Source organism: Grampus griseus (genome assembly GCF_964374135.1).
Source record: "Grampus griseus genome assembly, chromosome: 10".
NCBI classification, from domain to species: domain Eukaryota; kingdom Metazoa; phylum Chordata; class Mammalia; order Artiodactyla; family Delphinidae; genus Grampus; species Grampus griseus.
Window position 1 is genome coordinate 59,237,028 of NC_139004.1, and position 19,517 is coordinate 59,256,544.

Below are 19,517 nucleotides of genomic sequence, written 5' to 3' on the forward strand. Positions count from 1 at the left end.
GTGCTGTGTCCTTCCCAGGACATCACACATGAGTGGTACCTGATACCAGTTTGTCCCATTTGGGGAATGTTCAGTTGGATAACTTGTTTAAAGTGTTGCCCGACAGGTTTCTCCACTGCAAAGGTACCTCCCCAGCACTTTGAAAATTAATAAACATCCTATGGGAAGGTACCATGTATGTAAATATTCTGCTACCTAACAAATTCTTACCCGATAGTTTTAGCATCCACTGTTGTCTAAACGAGTTCGTTTTGCAAAACGGTGGTTTTTCTAACTCTATTGTCCCTTCTACTCAGCATTCTACTTAGAAGCATGCATTCCAGGCTCCTTTTCCCATCCCTCCTCCCCTTGGAATGCCCTCCCCACTTGGCAAATCCTGCCCATCCTGGAAACCCAGATCCAGGGTCACCTTGTCTCAAAGCCTTCCCCGCCCCAGCCGGTAGATTAACCCACCCACGCTCTCTCTCCACTTCAAGCAAGGTGGCTACAGCTACAGCTATCTGGCCTCCCTGAGCCCGAGATAGGGAGACACCGGGGAGGGGAACCCACTCCTCCCACGGCAGGACTCCCACCCGAACTCCGCCTGATCGAGCACGGTGGTTCTCAGAGCCTAGTGAGCCCCAGGACCCCTTGCCGGGCTTGGTGAAACACATACCTGGATCCTACCCCCTGGGATTCTGATGCAGCACCCCAAAACCTCACTGGCTTAACAACAAAAGTGGGTTTCTCCTTCAGAGCATATGTCAAATGCTAGAGGGCAGGGAGTCTGGTCCACACAGAGACCCAGGATAATGGTGGCTCAGCCAACTTGTGATGCCATCATTTCAACATGTGGCTTCAGAGCAAGAGAAGAGCAGAGAAAATCATGCATGGACTTTTCTCTGCTCACAGCTCACTGGCCAGAACGAGTCCTGTGCCCTGCCCACTGCAAAGTGACTGGGAAACATGGGGATCAGAAGGGCCATTTGGTGACACTGGTTTCTCTGCCGTAACCATGCTCCCCTTCTCTACTGGCACACAGCCATGCAGACCTTCTCTGTGTTCCTCAAACACACCACATGCTTTCCTACCTTTGGGCCTTTGCACCAGCTGCTCTCTCTGCCTAGATGCCCGTGTGCCAGCTCTCACATGGTTGGCTCAAATGCCACCTCCTTGGAGAGGCCTTTCCTGACTGCCCAAAGTAGCCAGTCCATCTCTCACGCCAGCCTATTTCAATTCTCTGTTGAAATAGGCCTTATTATGCCATGTTTGGGGTCATCCCTCTCTTATTAACAGTTTCTCCATGAGAGAAACTGATCACTTATCACCATGTCCCACAGATGTTCAAAACACATCTCCCTCAGCTCATCAACCCTAAGGTGTATTACTACTCCCATTTTACAGGTTAAAAACATGGAGGACCCAAACAGAAGTGGCTTGCCCAAGGTCACACCACTACCAAATGGTAGCACCTGATTGAAATCCATGCCGCCACCACCCACTACTGTTTGCTTGTGTGATTTCACTGCTCCCAAATATTAAGGTGGCAGAAAATTTTATTTTATCCTTTTGTTCTCCATATGGTGATCCTCCACTGTGCTTGGTTTTTAAGTCTCAACAAGTTCTATGGGGGGCAATTTGGCAACATCTATCTGGGAATATATCCTACAGATATGCTCATGTATGTGGAAAATTACACATACGCAAGACTTTTTCATTACAGTGCTGTGAGAGCAAAAATTTGGAATTAACTTAAAGGTCCAAGGGGGTGTGTATGTATTCACAGTGGGCATGTGCACGTGGTGGAGTAGTATGCAGCCCTGAAAAGTGAGAAAGAGCTTCAGGTTCTGATTGGAAGGTTATCTAAGGGAATGTATTACATTAAAAGAAAGGTGGGTTATGACAGAAGTATATGACTTTCGTTTCAGTTCCCCCAAGAGCTGCATACCTTCAAGTCTTTCATAGAGATTGTCTCCTCAATGAAAAGAACAAAATACAAATCAGAATAGCAGTGTGCTTTCCATCATTTGAACTTATTTTATTGGTACTCACTAGCAAATAAAATTTAATTGTTGATTTTGGATGCATTACAACACACTTTTTGGTAGTGGGTGCACAATGTTGATCATTTATTAACTATACTAAATACTGCAACCTCCGAATTGTTGATTTTTACACGGGTATTTCCTTTATGATGATGGGTGGCCCCTCTCTCTGAATACATAAAATGGTCCGTTCCATCCATGGTTTTCATATTCCTTTGTTATTCTACCTACGGCTTTAAAATACATTCAAATAAAAAGATGTAAGTTCCTTGCAGTGAGTGCACACATACCACAGCGAGGAGCGTTGAAAACACAATTAACCAACACCCTCGTGTTCAGAGAATAAATAGCATGAAATCATGGGACGAAAGCTTGCTCCTGGGGACTTTCTCGAAGTATCTTCAGTGGACGTAAGGTCACACTCAATCAACTGAAGGATACGTCTTTTGCCAAGGGTGGCGGGAGGAGGGTAATGGGGGGTGCAAATGACAATTTCATTTTCCTATGGTGCTATCCTTCCATAAATGTCTGGAAGAAATGGCCACAGAGCACCGTGATATGCAGTGCAGTCCTCAGATCAGAATAAATAAATGACCTGCTTGGATTGGAAAGCCGCAGGCGCACCGTAACCGAGCTGGAGAGGACAGAAGATGTTTGTTTAAAATACAGCACACACAAATAATAAATAGAAGTTTGAAACTGAGTCAGTGACGGCGATGGGACCAGACTCCCTGTCCGTTCATGGTTCTTCTCACAACACCTCTACCTTTTCCTAAGGATGAAAAGTGGTACAAGGACACAAAGGGCTTTTGGGGACCGCTCTGTTCTGAAACAAGAGGGCAAAACGTGTTTTGAGGGCATCGAACGGCTGCAGAAGAAGACCACAGACGTGAAAGCAGGCTCACCAGTCTAGGGTCCAGAACAAGGACCAGAACAAGAGGACTGCCAAAGCCTCATTTCTCTGTGAACCAGTCTGGTGTTACCTTTGGCCGCGGTTCTTCTCTTTTACTGTCGACAAAATTTCATCCACCACCTTTCCCCAACCCCCTTTCCTTATGATCCTATTGTTAAAATCGCCTTGGTCTTAATTTGGTTGTGACACTGGGTCCCAGAAATAAGCTGCTATCTCATGAGCGGCTTGGTGTGTCTGAAACTTGTATTTTGGTGTCACAGAACCACAGAGAGAACATTCACTGCGACTTCCCATCTAGTACCATTACTTCCCTGCATATATTAAAAAAAAAAAAAAAACATAAAAAGAAAACAAATCACACAGAACACACAGGGGCTGCCAAACGGGGCAGCAGGAGTGTAAATACATTCTCTTTCAGGTCAGACGTCTGGCCCGACGGTGGATTACAAAACACGGAGGGATGAATTCAGGTTGAAGGCATGAGAAGAAAAAGTCACAGCTCAAGAAAAGAAGCGACCGTCCGTTGGGGCCGAGCCGTGATGGTCTTGAAGAAGCTGGGACCCAAGAAAGAAAGAACAGCTCTCCCATCGTGAAAGCTACGGCAGCTGCACGTGGCAGCGGACGGAGGCCCCTTACGCTCTTACAGGGAGGGTGAGACGAGGTGCCCAGTGACACCAGGCGGCACAGCCACTGTGCTACGTGACAGCTCAGGATGTGTGGCTCCGGCAGCCAGCCACTTCACTGGTTTCCTATCCATGGGATAAGAACACACGTGGGGGTTTCAACGCTTCTCAAAGGAAAGAAGGAGGAAAGACACCAGGCTGCCCCTGCCCCCGGCCAGCACGGGCCAAGTCCTCAAGAGAGCGATGTCGGTGCTGGGGTGCTTCCCGTGGGATTCGAAGGAAGGGCAGGGCAGATACAGGTCTCCAAGTCCTATGTACACATTATACAGAGTCTCCACTCTGCCCCCATTAGGCACGAGGTTGATTTGTCTAGCTCAGGAGGGGATGGGCAGAGGAGAGCAGAGGAAGCGTGCGCAGTGAAGGGGGAGGGGAGGGAGGGGAGAGCAAGAACTGGTTTCCTCTAGGGGAAGGGCCTTCTCCCAGCCTCACCGTAAGCTAGTTTGTTTGGGGAGTTTAGCACCCATCAAGATGCCCGAGGTGAGCGTCACGGGGGCTTTCATCTGCATGCTGGACCCCACCATGGTGGGGAAGCTGCGGTTCCGTCGGATGCCACTGTTGAGCTGGAGCCCGCCGATGGCACTGGTGACAGTGGGGCATCCAAGGGGCAGGCCCTCAGGTACCAGGCCTCCGGGGACAAGGGCCTGCGTGGGGCCCGGGGGCCCACAGAGGAGAGGTCCCTGGTCCTCAGTCAAGGTGGGGACGTGGGCTCGCCCCGAGTTCACCACCTTGGCCACACCAAACCTCCTAACTTTGTCCACGAGGTTAAGGTTGGAGACAGACACATCGGTCTGGCTTTCGCTGCTCCGGACAGGCTTCTTCTCCCTCACCTCCCTCAGGATGGAGCTGGCTGGCTTGGAAGCCAGGAAGTTGTCGTAGGGAGGGCTCGTGCACTTGAACTCGAAGGAGGGCGGGGAAGACATGGGCGACTGCATAGGCGAGTTGGGCGGGGTAGAGGGGATCACGGCCATCCTGGGGGTGTAGGAGTGTAGGAGAGAGCCCCGGCCGGCCCTGTCCCAGCTCTGGGGGTCGTAGACAGCCGCGGAAATGCCCCGCTCCTTCAGCAGCCACACCAGCCCCAGGGATGTGCTCATGGTGGTTGTGGACTCACGGACGTTAGTGAAGGATTCAGCCAGGCTCAGTCTCCGCGGAGTGCACGGCGTGGCCACCGGCGTGGACTTCAAGTGGCTGCTGCTGCCACAAGCTGGAGTCGGGGCCGAGTTAAGGCTGATAAGAAAAGACAGGTCATTGATCAGAAAACGCCCATGAGCACCAAGGAAGCAGTCCGTGGCCAGCCGCCTGCAGGGGTGCAGCGCAGGCCTAGGACATGCTAAGGGGACTCCCCCAGCCCAGGCTCCCCAGGTGCCTCTTTCCATGTCTGCTTTTCCTCTCACCAAAGGGGCCATGGATTCCCCGAAGTGGGGACGTGGTTTAAGTTAAGGAAGCTGCATGTGATTTCCCTCTTTCAGCCCTAGAGGGTGGGTACAACTGCCCCCTTTGCAGGTGAGGGAACTGAGGCTCAGCTTAGGTGACTTACTCAACGTCACACTCAGCTACTCAGTGGAAGACCCTGGATTTAAACACAAGTCTGAGTGACCCCAAAGATAAGGGGAGGAAGGCCTTCAGCAGAGAGGCTTTCTGTCTCTACCAAATTTACTCAGATTCCTGCCCTCCTTCCCAGTAGCCGCTTCCCTGAGGCAAGACGTTAACCAGGGCTACGGGATATGGGAGTTTATCCTGGGAATGGCCGAAGCAGGTGGGACATCTCGGTGGAGGACCCTAGGACCTCTAGTCCTTCTCCCGTGGGTGCCCAAGTCCACCTTGACGAGTGGAGTTATTGGGACAGAGCGAGCCACGTCACGTATTATCAGATCTTCATCTATGGAACCGCCTAGAAAAAGGCCCACTGGGTGTATGAAACCTGGTTACTAAAGGAAAAGTGGAAAGATTTGTCTACTCATGTCATGCTGACTGAGGACCCACTATGTTCCAAAAGCTGGTATCCAGCAGTGAGGGAGTTAGGGCAGAAGGTGTAACAGAGGGGCAGCAGCGGGGAATGCACTGCTGTCTGCCTGAAAACCAGGAGAGATCCACTTTTAACAACTGCTTCAGGGATGGAGGGAGGCCACCCAGGCACAGAGGCCCTGAGCTGCTGCTGGATGAGCAACTGAGCGGCACAGAAAACACATCCCTCCTGACGGTCTCATGAGATCTGCCCTGGCACCTGCCTAAGGACGCAGCAGGGGCTGCAGGTGCCCCTGGGAACAGGCAGCTGGGTGGTCTGTGGGAGCCGGAGGATAGAGCCCTCTCTCCCCAGCCTGACAGGGGACAGGCCACATACCTTGGACAAAGCACCAACTTAGGGAAAGGGGAGGAAGGGGATGGGCTCTGGAGCAGGTCCTTGGAATGAGTGGAGCAGGGCCCCCTCCTGCAGGAGGGACAGGTCAAGGGCAAGTACAAGCGGAGGCATCACTTGGCTGCACACTCAGGTGACCTCACCACTGGCCAGTCTGCACAGGGTGAGGAACCCAGAACAGGCCTGTCTCACACAAGCTCGGGACTGGGGATGCTGGTGGGTCGGGAGTACTCAGAGGAACATGGGATTAGAAACCACAGCAGATTCCTAAGGTTAAAAGGTGGATTCTTCAAAAGGCACAGGTGGGGCTTCCCTGTTGGTGCAGTGGTTGAGAGTCCACCTGCCGATGCAGGGGACACGGGTTCGTGCCCGGGTCGGGGAAGATCCCACATGCCGCGGAGCGGCTGGGCCCGTGAGCTGTGGCCGCTGAGCCTGCGCGTCTGGAGTCTGTGCTCCACAACGGGAGAGGCCGCAACAGTGAGAGGCCCGCGTACCGCCAAAAAAAAAAAAAAGGCACAGGTGGAATTCTACAAAATTGATCTACAAGCAATAGAGGGCCCAAAAAAATCTGGACTTAAAATCTTGTTCACAGAGCCATTCCTAGGGAGATTCTCTATTTTGTTTCAAGCTGCCATTCTTTCAAACTCAGGTAAAAAGCCTTTTCTTACTACTGACTTCTCAGGCTTTTTCATCCCTGACGAGGCCAGAAGGACTTAGAGAAGAAGGCAGGAGTGTGGTGCTGAGTCCTACGGCTACAGTCAGAAGGGCACCAGGATGCCAGCCTCTCCCAGGGCGAAGCTCTGTCCAGTGGTTTTAAACACGATCTCTTCAAACATAAAGCTGAGGGATAGGGAAGCCGGGTTCTCCAGAGGCAGGAAGGGAGGCGGAGAGACAAGCTAAAATTTCGAGGTCCCCTTCCGGTGAGAACCTCGGTTAGACCTGTATTAGTGCTGGCACTCGGAGTGACTGGGGCATTTAGACAGGTTAGGGGTATCCGTTGTCAAGGCCGAGTTAGCCAGGCACAATCAGAGACACATCCACGCCTACATCGTGGGTTAGTGGCGGCCACGTGTGCACACACAGCTCCTTCACGGGGCCCTGCTGGTGGTGTTCTCACCCCCTGCCTCGCCCGCGGGCTCACTCTCTGCCCTACATCTGCTCTCAGCTCAACGGGGCCTGGGGCTGCTTCGTCGTCCTCCTCACATGACCTGCGGAGAATTATTCATCATTGAAGGTGCTCCTTGGGGCAGCTGCTCCCTCCGAGCTGGCCCTGCTCGCCTCTCTCCCGTAAGTTACCTTCCACTCACCCTGCCACCTCGTACCACAGAGAAATCAGCTGATGGGGTCACGCTACCACGTTGGGGGAGACCATTTTCCCTTTTACTGGAAGCTCTGAAATCCAGCCAAGCAGACCGCACCCCACCCCACCCCCGCCCAGGCCATACAAGTCCTCTCGTCCTATGGTACCAACTCTTATCACTTCTCGGAGGTGCCCAAGGGAAATGGACCACGCTGGGCATGTGGTTCCATTCAAGTTTTATCATTTCGGTCATTACAGGGTGGCTGTGATGCATGGCCCCTGGGGCCATCGCCAGAGGCATAAGTGCTACCACAGGGCTCAGTAACTCCATTCCGTGAAAGAACACGTTCTACTGACAAACTTCGGGGCAAAAAGCCAACAACTTGGACTTAGGGGCTGTGGTAGTGCCCTAAACTTCAGCTGGTTGAGAAGGGACGTAAGAATCTTCCACGGCCAATAAAAGAGCAACTAAAAGTGGGTCCAGGTCTCTCTATCTGTGCTGGATCTGAATCAATAGGGGTCTTGATTCAAAAAGAAAGAAAGAAAGAAAAGAAGATGGGACTCAGAACAGGCGACTGCAGTGCTTGGGAGATGCTTCCACTGGCTGGGGGTAGATTTGAAGGAGCCTCTCTACTTTGGCTTTCCTCAACGTTAAGTCTCACAGGGAGTGTCTCAACCTCACCCCACCCTGCCCACCCCCCGGCCGGGTCCCTTACCTTGGTGTGACCCGCGTGAGCTCGTCTGAAGGGTGCAGGATGCGACAGGTGGTGAAGGTGAAGGTGGAGTTTGTCTGTGACATGCACTTCCCAGGGTGGTGGGCTAAATCGGGGTGGGGGGGAAGGGAGGAACAAAATATAGTCCTTGCATCCAAGTACACCCATGAGAAAAGTCAAAATCCCGCATGACCCTGGACAGATGCAAGAAGCGATGGGCTACCTTGTGAACTGGATCTGGGCGAGGAAGGTGAAACGCAAATGTTCTGGATCGAAGGTGGTCCCTCAAAAATAACCACACTTTTGAGCACTGGTGTGCAGAGCATCGAATTCCAGCTTCCAACCCAGTCCAGACAGGGTTTCCCATCAGCGTTCTTTGGCCAGTAGTGGATCCAGTTTGAAGGGCTAATGGGCCCTTGGGGGTAAATTTGGGTTCCCTCCTCAGAGGTCCAAATCGGCTTCCTTCTTTTGTTGCTTTACTTTTCTTTTCATTGGCAAGTAGGTGCCAAACTCTGCCAAGGGGAGGGGAGAGGTGCAGGGCAGGGAGGGGCACTCGCGCCTGGGAACAGGGCAAGGCTCACGGGCTCCCTTTTCTGTTTACACAAAAAGGGGCTTGAGGAAGCTGGCTCCACTACTGTCTAACTGTGGTCGACAGGGAGGGAGATGGGGCCTCAGCTGCCTCAGCAACAACGTGGCAGGAGTCCCAGGGCCTGGGTTCTCCGTGGGACTGAAGTCCCAGGACCTGGGCTGGGCTGACACACAGCGGTGCAAAGCAGCACCAGTCCCCCTGGGCTGCTTTCTTGCCATCTCTAGGATGTCTGCTTTCTGATGAAAATGAGACAGAACAAGTCGTCCTCAACTTATTTCCTCTGAAAGCTCCAAAGAGTTGTTAAGGCAGCTGAAAGACTAAGATCTGGAGCGAAGTAAATCACAGAAGCGTTAGGACCATGCACCAGAAAGCCGGCAGGGGATAAGGAGGAATAGAGTCTACGGGAGACATCATGATTGTAGAGGTCATCCTCATTCATAACTCAAATGTAAAAAAAGAAGAGAGAAAAAAAGGAAAAATGATGCTGCTCCCAATAGCATGCAAGGTGAGGTCTGGGTCAGCCCCCCTCCCCACCCACTCCACCCCTGTAGCCTCTCAGCCCCCAGAGACCTCCTTGGGAGACAACAGATTAGGATATTGGAGGCCATGAGCACGCTGAAGATTCGAAAGGCTGGAACTAGAATCTTCTAGCTCTTTATGGCAAGTTTTCTCTTGGATTTGACAAAAAGGAAAACAAACCAGAAGAGATCGGTGCCCCGAACCTACAGATCCACACACGGGTGATTGTATCTTAAAACAAAAAGAAAAGAAAAGAAAAAACTAGAACCCAGATGAAACAAACGAACAAAAACATATTGGAGACACGCAAATTGAAGGCAGGCAGGACACAGCCAAGGCACAAAAATGGTGGCGGTGACTCAAGAGCTACGCAAGGCTGGTTTCCCGATTATTGTGGTCCAATCCATGTCTTTGTGTCAAGGAAGGCTCCCGTGGCCCCTGGCATGGCAGCCAGCACCACGGCCACAAAAGCAAACTCTCAGCCACTGGGAGCTCCAGGCAAAGCAGGAGGGGGGTGGAAAGCACACGTAGAAATAGCCTTTATGCATCTTGGTTTCTCAAGCAAAAAAGTAATGGTTTAGGAACTCAGATAATTGAGAAATGACTGCAAGCAAAACAAAAATGTTAGAAGCTATGAAGAAAAGGCAACCAACCAATCACGATTCTCTGATTGCAATAAGGTCTAGAAGCAAAAGCAACAAAAAACCTGAGAAAAGCATTCCAAGTAACAGGCGTGAGGGGTTATTTGGAAGGGAGGAAAGAAAAGTGCAGTAAGTAGAAGTAATTAAGACAGAACAGTTGAAAGAGAGAGAACATTTTTTAAAAAAATCAAACAAAAGCAAGGCTTGATTTAAACTTAGAAGTGTACCCCATTTAAATAAATACATGGCCAGAATATCAAATCAAAAGGTCACACGTGTTCACCTTCTCCACCCCATTACATATCGGATCTTCAATCGCAACAGTTAGTGTGAGATGGACATTTTAGAGAGACAGTTGCATCAGCAGAAGCAAAACCCATCTTATTGCAAATGGGTTTTGGGAATAGGAAAAGGCTGCTAAAATTCAGAGGTCATCATTCCCCAGAAGCGATGGACAGCTTTAGAAGACCAAGGAAAATCAACAACAAGGATCAAAAGTGCCAAAGCCAGAGGTTCGGCCCCTCCGCAATACCACTGGGACGCCTGGACCGGCCAGCTCTCCGAGTCACCACTGCCCACCGGGCCGCTGCAGCATCTCCCTTCCTTGGGACACAACACAGAGACAGTGAGTCACCCGAGGCTCCTTGAGCTGCTGGGGGCTGATTCCTACAGTTCTGTGAACAGGAGAGAGCAAATTCCCAAAGCAGGAGGCACTGACAGAGTCTTCTAGGCAGGGAACAGGGGCTCAGTGGGAGCGCTCACTACTGCAGTCACCACTGCACCCCAAAGCCCTGCCTTAGGTGCTGTGGGTTGACCGCATGCTGCTCGCTTGGGGCCTCCAAGGACAGGGGTTTGGGATTTAATGTTCTGACTTCCTACTTAAATCCTCATTCCTTTTCTCGGTCTGACTGGAGGACTGCAGTGTCGTGAGCCAAAAGTGTTAACACTGACAAGTACTTTCATCAAGTATTTTATTTAGGAATGAACTTGCATTTCACGCCCTCAAAAGACCCTAACCTTTATTATTTTTCTTTGTTCCTCCCGCCGTGGGTTCTGAAACTGGTACAAAATTCTCATCTGTCAAAGAGAACCTTTAAACTTAATTAATCCTTGATTATTCAAGACCGTCTACGTTGGTGAACTGCCTACAGGTAGCTACCGTGTAGATTTTTTGTTCTTTAAAATGTGCCACGCAAGCACACACCCTGCAGCCGAGGTGGGGTCTCGGAGGGCTGTATAAGGAGGACAGTGCCCCTGCCCACCTGCACTCTGACCGACCCCGGTGTGCTTTCTGCCCAGAGCAGGTGCACTTGGTAAATGGCTCTGACTGGCTGTGCTCCTCTGGGGGCACATGGTGCCTGGTACCGACTGGAACATTGGGTGCTTGGGACCTTGCCGCCAGTCGTGAGGGAGCCCTGGCCCAGCCCTGAGTCTCCAGTGAGTTGGGGCTTCCTTCTTGGATGCCCTGAAGCCCACGCTGGGGATTATCTGCAAGTGTGCTACCCAGACCAGGTTGACTGCTGCTTGGGGGAAGGCTCGGGTCTCCAGGGAAGATGGGCAGGAAAGCCCAGGGCTCTCCTCGCAGCCCAGGAATCCAATGGTGAGAAGAGGAAAGAAACACGGATAAGGTTGGGTATACCGGCAGGGACCTGCAGGGTGACTGGGCTCTGCAGCCTGGCCGTCCACGCGACGAGATCTGTTCACACGAGCTCATACATGTCGGTCAATTGGAACGATGCTTTCCTTCCCCCACCCACAGGGAAGGCCAGGCTGGGAATGTGCCGGGGAGACCAGAAACTTCTCTCTCTAAAGGCCATCGTAGCATCGTCCTTAGAAGAACCCTCCTGGGAACCCACACAGCTGTCGGGATGCAGCTCACCTACTGAACTATATGGGGAGCTGGGACCTACACACACACACACACACACACACACACACACACACACACACACAAGGACAGAGGAATGCTGGCCATGCTACACATCCAAGCTATTTTTTGGCTTACAGAAGTAACTTATTAAAATATTTTCTTTAAAATGACAAACCCATCCCAAAATCTTGGAAAAAGGGGTTTTATCTTTGTGACATACTGAGAGCCTTCCACATTCTTTTCCCTCTCTTCATGGGAAGTGGCCAACTTGTGTAAAATAAACAAAATGCCTTGACCTTTTTCCCCTTTTCTTCATTTGAACATGTCGTGTGAAGCTACCATCACACGACTTGGATCTGCTCTGATATTTCTATAAACTCATTCACCAACACACACACACACTCCCCCCACCTCCTTTAATTCTAGTACCTGCCACCACAGCAACAGTGGCATCCACCGGCCGACCTTTTCCGTCCAAGAAAAAACAAACCTATTGAAAGTAAAAGCATTGTCCATCCAGCTTAAAGGCATGGCTTGAAAGCCCTGCAAACATCAGCACTTTTTTTTTTTCATCTTTTTACCAGCTTCTAATGACTTTGTTGTTTTTGCTCAAGGAGTAACCACAGTGGAGGTGGGACGCGTATCCTTGCCTGTCAGCTACATGACCTTTTTTTTTTTTTTTTTTTTAAAGCAATGTTTTAGAATTCTTCCTAAAAAACTAAACTCTCAGGGCATAGAAAAATGCTCTAAAGACTTTTTCTATCACTTCTTTATATAACTCTGCATGTGAATTTTTCTGGGAAAAAAAGTTGATGAGTCCATGTGGGAAAAACTCCATAAAACCTTTGTTTGCCGTGTGCTTCATCATTTACATAAATGTTACATAAAAGGGATTAATGTGGCTTTAACAAGTGTTTTTCTCTGGGAGGGTAGGGAATCAAGGGCAGTTTCAGATACAGCAGTACAGCTTCTTTTCTTTTTTTAAAAATAAAAGTGATATTAAACTACACAGTATTACAAGATGACATTTTTAAGCCCTTAGTTCCAGGCTTAACATGGGCCTGTGACTCTTTTTCTCTGCTTAAGCATTTCTTTTATACAGCCCCTGTCTGGTCCTGCAGCTCTAGGGATCCCTGAGTCCCCGATGCAGACATCCAGCCCATAGGCACTGGGGAGGTTTCTGGCACAGAGATTGTGAACCACATCACAAGATCTCTTCCTGGTTTCTGTACAACTTGTGTTTCCTGCAAAATTTTTAAAAATAAAAAGTCTACTTGTCCCCCTACACCAAGCTGTCTACTCTGTTTCATCTAAAAAGTGACTTAACAGAGGAACAATCTCACGGAATGGCAAAGAGAGGACCAGAAATTCCCTCAGGTGGCCCTTGGGGTATCTTCAGGAGATAAAATGACTTAAAAAAAAAAAAAAGATATATTTATTTATTTTTGCCTGCGGCAGGTCTTAGTTGCAGCACGCAGGATCATTGTTGAGGCATGCAGCATCTTAATTGTGGTGCCCGGGCTTCTCTCTAGTTGTGGCGTGTAGGTTTTCTCTTCTTTAGTTGTGGCGTGCAGGCTCCAGGGTGCATGGGCTCTGTAGCTGTGGCCCGCCGGTTCCAGAGCACATGGGCTCTGTAGTTTGCGGCACGCAGGCTCTAGCTGAGGCGCGTGAACTCAGTAGTTGTGGCACGCCAGCTTAGTTGCCCCGCGGCATGTGGGATCTTAGTTCCCTGACCAGGGATCGAACCCATGTCCCCTGCATTGCAGGGTGGATTCTTTACCACTGGACCACCAGGAAAGTCCCCAAATCACTTTTTAGAACGCTGTTAAAATATCAAAAGGGCAAACGCAAGAGTCTCTTTGGATCCTTCGGATGCCAACAAAGCTGGACCCTGCGCCCTCTGCCTTCATGTCCGTCCTGTGGCAAACACCAACAGGTGCGGGGAGCGGGCCTGGCTAAGCGGCCGCAAGTCCACCATCCAGCTAGTGCTACCAGAGCCTGTTCAAGAGCGTACTTCTCCCGTGCGTCAATAGGCGGCGCAACTGGACAACTCACCGGAACCTCAACCCGCACCCACGAGCTACCTCAAGGGCCCTCCACTTTAGAAGAGGCATTGTGCAAACAAACGCCCACTCAACAATCCAAGTGGGTGCCCCTTGGAGCACGGCAGTGCCCTCCTATGGTTTTCAGAGGTGAGGTTCCATAGAAAAAGCGACTCCAGCAAGCGGGCTTGTTCTGGAAATGTTAAGCAGGGTTGACTCCGAGCTGTTTGGGACGAGTCAATTACGTGATTCTTCATTCATTTCTCACTTTGGGCTGCACTGGCCTGGTTCCGGTTTACTATACATTTTGATGCAAGAGCACAGGGCTTCCTCAGCATCTCCTAATACAGGGGGGTGAGAGCAGACCCCAGCTTTGTCCGTAATAACCAAACTCCTGTCACTGCTACACACCAGGGTGGGGTTGAAAAGTCTTCTCATTAGAGTGGGATCTCTTTGTCAACTCCCTGGGTGGAGATAAGAAGGAACCTTCCCAGAGGGTCTGTGAATCGAATGTATCAGACTTTCCCTTCTACCTTCATCAGGTCCTCACGGCCAACGTTCCCTCACAAGCCCCTTTGGGTCCTGCTTCTGCAGTGGGACTGACAGTGCAAGAGGATGCCCACCCGGGGCTTTGCTCACACCAGCCCCTGCCCCAGAGGAGGCTGGAGTGATACACAGTTCCTCGAGCTTTCTGTCTGCCTCCTTTCAACCACCAGCTGTTCCCTTCTCTTCACGTAACCTCTCCTGAACAGAGCCTGGACCTACGTATCAAATAAGCAAGCTACAAAAGAAGCTAGTTCCTGGCTTTTGCTTCTGGGGGCCCAAGTGCTGCAGCTTCAGGGATTTTCAAGGGCACTTTTGACCAGATGTGATTTTTGCCTTCAACGCTCAGCCTCAAAAATGACACACAGCTCCACTGCGGCACCACTGCCAGATAGGCTGCCATGATTTATCGGAGCCTGTTTTAGGATATTTCTCCCACTGGAAATGGTCTCCATGTGTATAAGCATTAAGTAAACTGACCTTTGCTTTCTTCTATGCCTCTGTCTCTCCTTTAAGAATCAAGGCATCCACGATAATTCACCTGGACCGTCCATCCAACCATCTGCTGACCTAACGGTGTGACTTTAAACTCGGACCTTAATCCTTTACCACACGCAGCCTCTTCTCTACACATAAATGCCTAACATTCAGAACACTGGCAGTACGAGATTATGTCTATTTCTGATAAAAGTGCACTTTCTATACGACTTAAAACATAAAATATATGACTGAAATAAAGTAAAACTGTAATCTAAAAATTGTTTTACATAGTCCATTTTAATCATCTAAATTATTTACAAATATAACAAGGATTTATCCTCTTTAAAGACATGGGATTATAAAAATCAAATAATGACACAATAATACATTAAAATATATTAATAAATATTTTTCAGTACTCAAAATGTTTTCTCCATGAGAGCAGGCTCTAGACAAAAGTGCCTAATATACAAGTTTTCCCAATTTCCTCCCATAATACCAGTTGTTAAAAAAGAAAGGTTAATCACCTTCTGTCTTCAAAGGTTCTCCCTACTAAGTCTTGCCAGGCAGATGGCAGCTCCTGGAACTGTGCTGTTTGGCAACAGGAAAGGGCAGACCAAGGCAGGAACCAGGCCAGCAGGCGGTACAAATTCCAAGACAGAGGAAGCCCCAGGCTTTCCCCATGAAACTTATCTGTCTGCCTGTGACTCCAAGATTGTGTGCGTAATGCCACTCAGGGTCCCTGGGATGATGTATGTAGAGTGACGTGCTTCTTACATTCCTAGAATCAAAGTGGTTCTGTCATTCCCCACAGGGAAAAAAGAGCCAGATCATTGTCCGTGTCTTTCCCTCCTGCACTGAGCTTTTATCAAGTCTTACCCAGAAAATAAGCTCGAAAGAACCTTTGCCGAGATGATCAGACCTTCCCTAAATTACCTTCAGCGATCTATATAATTCTTTCTGGTTGCACGCTACCATTGTGACTCCTCTGTAGTTTCCACTGTACGTCTGTGTGCCTCTCCTCCAAGTTGCTGGGATGGATTTGCTGCAGGTTTGAGGAAGGTGGGAAGAAGCAATGGATACGCCTTTGTGTGTGGTAAGGAAAATGGTTAGGACTTAGCTCCTCATAACCGGTCCCCTTGCTCCCTCTGTCCTCAGAGAGATATTCTTAGCTGAATTGATAAGCTTTAGTCCTTCTCTACAACTTCTCCAAGAGAAACCGAATGGTGCTTCTTTAAATTTACAGGATTCACCTTCTAATCCACCTGCAAGGCTGCAGGGAGGGGTCACCACACTCAACACGATGCCTGCCCCTTCAGCCACAAAATTAGCAGACACAGTGTCTCCTGTACCACGGTCTGCCTTCCAGAGGGGCACCAGTGCCAATGACACAGGGAGGTAACAGTACCGGAGGGAAAAGGGTTCCTTTTCTTAAGTGAGAAGACCCTAGATAATGTGCATTTTCATTCCCTTGCAAGCTTAATCTGGTAACTCAGTGGCTAAAAATTAAAATAAGACATAAATAAACCCAGGTGCTAAATAATCCTTTTTACTTGATGATACGTCTAAAGTTTATGTCAAAGAAAAAAGAAAAGTTCCTTGGCCAGAGGTGTGTGAACTTAGCCAGGGGATGGGAGACACCACCATGAACCTCAGCTCTCTCCTGCCCTGTACTCTATGGGGTGTTGTACCTCTCAGGAACGAAAATTATCAGTCACAAAGATGAACGGCCTCTCCTCAAATCTGGTGGCTTGGGAATGTCATGAGGATGACGACATTGGGTTAATTCATCTTTTTCTGGGTCTCTCCCCTCAGCCCAAGCAGCCAGGGGGTCCAGGAAGTCTGGGGTAAATAGTAAACCACGTGACCCTGTGATGCCAGGGCCCTGGGCACAAAGCTTTTCATCCCAGTGAGGCCTAGGATGTGTACTTCTGCAACCTCATGGTCATATCTTTAATATTGGGGTGGAGGGAGGTGGGCACAGAGATCAGCCAGTGCTCTTTCCAGATCCATCTAGAGTTCTCTCTCTAAAAAAGCTTACTGACATCCTCTCAGGGTTTGCTGGATTAAGGAGTATTGCTAAAACACTTAAAAAAAAAATCTGCTTTGGGGCTTCCCTGGTGGCGCAGTGGTTGAGAGTCCGCCTGCCGATGCAGGGGACACGGGTTCGTGCCCCGGTCCGGGAAGATCCCACATGCCGCGGAGCGGCTGGGCCCATGAGCCATGGCCTCTGAGCCTGCGCGTCCGGAGCCTGTGCTCTGCAATGGGAGAGGCCACAACAGTGAGAGGCCCGCGTACCACCAAAAAAAAAAAAATCTACTTTGAACACATGTATAAGCTGGAAAGAAAACACATACGCCTTCACTGCAGTTAGGAAAGGGAACAGGCTGATCTATGAAGTGATCTCTGAGATCCCGAACACTTTCTGGGCTTCTTCCAATTTTAATGCATCGTGTAGGTAACAGATCCTCTCATTCACCTTCTGAACGATCCAGCACTCATAACTGCCCCTAAAACTGCCCAACTCAGCTCAGCTCAGTTTGGAAGTCACCAGGGGACCCGAGAAGCTGCCTTTTAGACAAGGGGAGAGAGCCAGAACAGGAAGGGGGAGCTGATGCTCGGGGCGGGTAGGGGGCAATAATCCACTTCTTTTTAGCAGCCTTTCCTGCTCCCCTTTAAGAGCCCACCGGGCCATGCACCTCCAAGGTGGGCAGGGAGCCGCACCTATCTGTTACAAAAGGAGGCATCAGACTCTATTAAAAAACGCAACCGCACAGTGGGAACGCTTTCATCATCACCCACACAGACGAGCAGAAGCTACAGACAGAGAGCCACTACGGATGGCGCTTGGGACAGAAGTGAGAATGGCCCGGAACTCTGCCTCCGGTAGAGATGCCAGGTTTACAGGAGTGATCGCGATGCCCTCACCAGACCCCTCCTCCTCCTCCTCGGCCGCTGGCGGCTCCTGCATCTCCTCTGGGAAAGCCTGAGGCCGGCTCGGGTAACTTCTGCTGTCTGAGACAGTCACGCGTGCTCGGGACCTCTCACCTGAGGTCTCTGGGTGCTGAACTGGCGTGGAGGTAGCTAGGCCCGGGAGGGAAATGTGGTCACCTGTGTCATCTTCTTCGAAGTCGTTAAGGCAGTACACTTCGTCCAGGTCAACGTCCAGCGTCCGGAAGCCCTTGGTGACCACACCAGGCCGGGGGTCCAGGATGCCCCCGAGGTGAGGCTGGGCCAACTGCTGCCAGTGGTGAAGGGTGGCAGAACCTTGCAGGAGAAAGGGCAGAGGGGGCGACAGGGAGAAGAGAGGGTTAGGACGGGGGTCTAAGCGGATGGCTGTTCACCACCCTCCAGTGCGGAGCGTGAGCCCCAGGGGGCCCTGGGTGCCACAGGTGGACTCTGGTAGGGACACCCATTGAGCTTCCCTTGCCCCTCCTGCTGTGCAGCAGGTGCTAATCCCCTTCCATGCCTGGAAGGGGCACCAATTAAGGAGGAAAATCAATTTTTTTACAAAGTAAAATTAACGCCATACTATGTGACAAGGATGTTTGGTGACAAACTCTTTATTTTAATCAACTGATGTCAACCCCCAAATCCAACACAGAATCACTTTAGGAATAGAAGAGGAAAAGATAAGTGAGGCAAGCACAGAAGAGGGGTGGGAGGGGGGAATGTGTGTAGATTCTATACCAAGTACACACAGCTGGGAACAGGGAAGACAGAGCAGAGGCAGAATAAGACGATGTCAAACCAACTCTAGGACCCACAACAAGAGAAAAGCAAAAAGAAATTAAAGGAGCACACAGAGAAGTGGTGGGCACGCCCGTTACCTCCTTTACCTAGGTTTTCTGTATTCCGCCAATAAGCCTGACAGGCTGCAGGCTTTGGGGAGTGGGAACTGGCTTAAAGAGACGTGATTTAAGAACACATAAGTCCACACAGAGGTCTGAAGCAGAGGAGCCCATCTCCTGGCTGACACCAGAGCCTGGGACTCGGATGACACCAAGCAAGGTCTGTAATAACACCGGAGTGCGTCCTTGAGGACGTGGAAGGTAAACCCGGTGCTCCCAAAGAGAGGTGTTCCAAGACCAAGTCTGCTTAGGAAACTTTGGTTAAGAAGTGTATTTACTGAGGCACTACATCTCAGAACCTTTAGCATGTTACTCTGTGCCGGGATTCTGCCCAACCCATCTGCTAGAGCAAACCTTCTCCCCCTTAGGACACTTAATACCCCTCACATGGCCCTGGTACTGTGGGTGCCCCGCCCGTGGGCATTCTATCTCCATTCCACAGATGAAGAAGCTAGCCACACCAATAACATTCCACGCTCAACAGAGAGACTTTGAGAACAGTTCTCAATGAACTCCCAGACACTCACTGTTGGTTTCCCGAGGGCATCCTCTGTTGGGAGGGCAAGAATCCCTCCCGACTACCAGCATGCCCTGGGGAACGTCAGAAAGGGGAACCAGGGATGCCAGGGGCCAGCAGCTCAGGAGTCAAGATGAAAGAGAAGTGAAAGGCAGGCAAGCAGGCAGTGGGCTCAGGAAGTGGTCCAGGAACGTAACTGAACTCCCCGACCCTCCCCTGTGCCCAGTGAGTGCACTGCCTCCAAAACACTGCTGGGAAATAACTCTTCATGGGGCAGTCTCGGCCGAGGAGTCTTGAAAGGATTTTGCAAATGGGCAATTTCAAATCCACTTAAAAGAGAAAAAACTGTACACACTTAGGTGTCTCTCCCGGTTTTAAGTGTCCCAAGTACGATAGCAATCTACGTAACCCCAACCTATTGACTATAACTAGAAAGTACTCTAAATGCAAAAAAGAAAAGAGATGCAAGGTACATATAA

The 19,517-nt window shown here is 50.2% G+C and overlaps 1 protein-coding gene across 7 annotated transcripts in view; it reads right to left on the bottom strand.

The window, feature by feature from the left end:
- Window positions 1-1,993: 1,993 nt before the first annotated feature.
- The window catches only part of TRAK1 (trafficking kinesin protein 1), a 104,285-nt gene continuing 86,761 nt past the window's right edge, over window positions 1,994-19,517 (bottom strand). For 3 of the 7 annotated variants that reach the window (XM_082662697.1, XM_082662693.1, XM_082662694.1), the window contains 3 exons: window positions 17,599-17,937; window positions 7,990-8,092; window positions 1,994-4,844 (listed from right to left, as the gene is read on the bottom strand). In XM_082662697.1, coding sequence (XP_082518823.1) covers window positions 4,046-4,844; window positions 7,990-8,092; window positions 17,599-17,937 — 1,241 coding nt within the window. In that variant the 3' untranslated portion in view covers window positions 1,994-4,045. Of the gene's footprint in view, window positions 4,845-7,090; window positions 7,182-7,989; window positions 8,093-17,598; window positions 17,938-19,517 lie in introns of all 7 variants that reach the window. The other 4 variants (XM_082662695.1, XM_082662698.1, XM_082662699.1 and 1 more) reach the window with 3 other exon arrangements.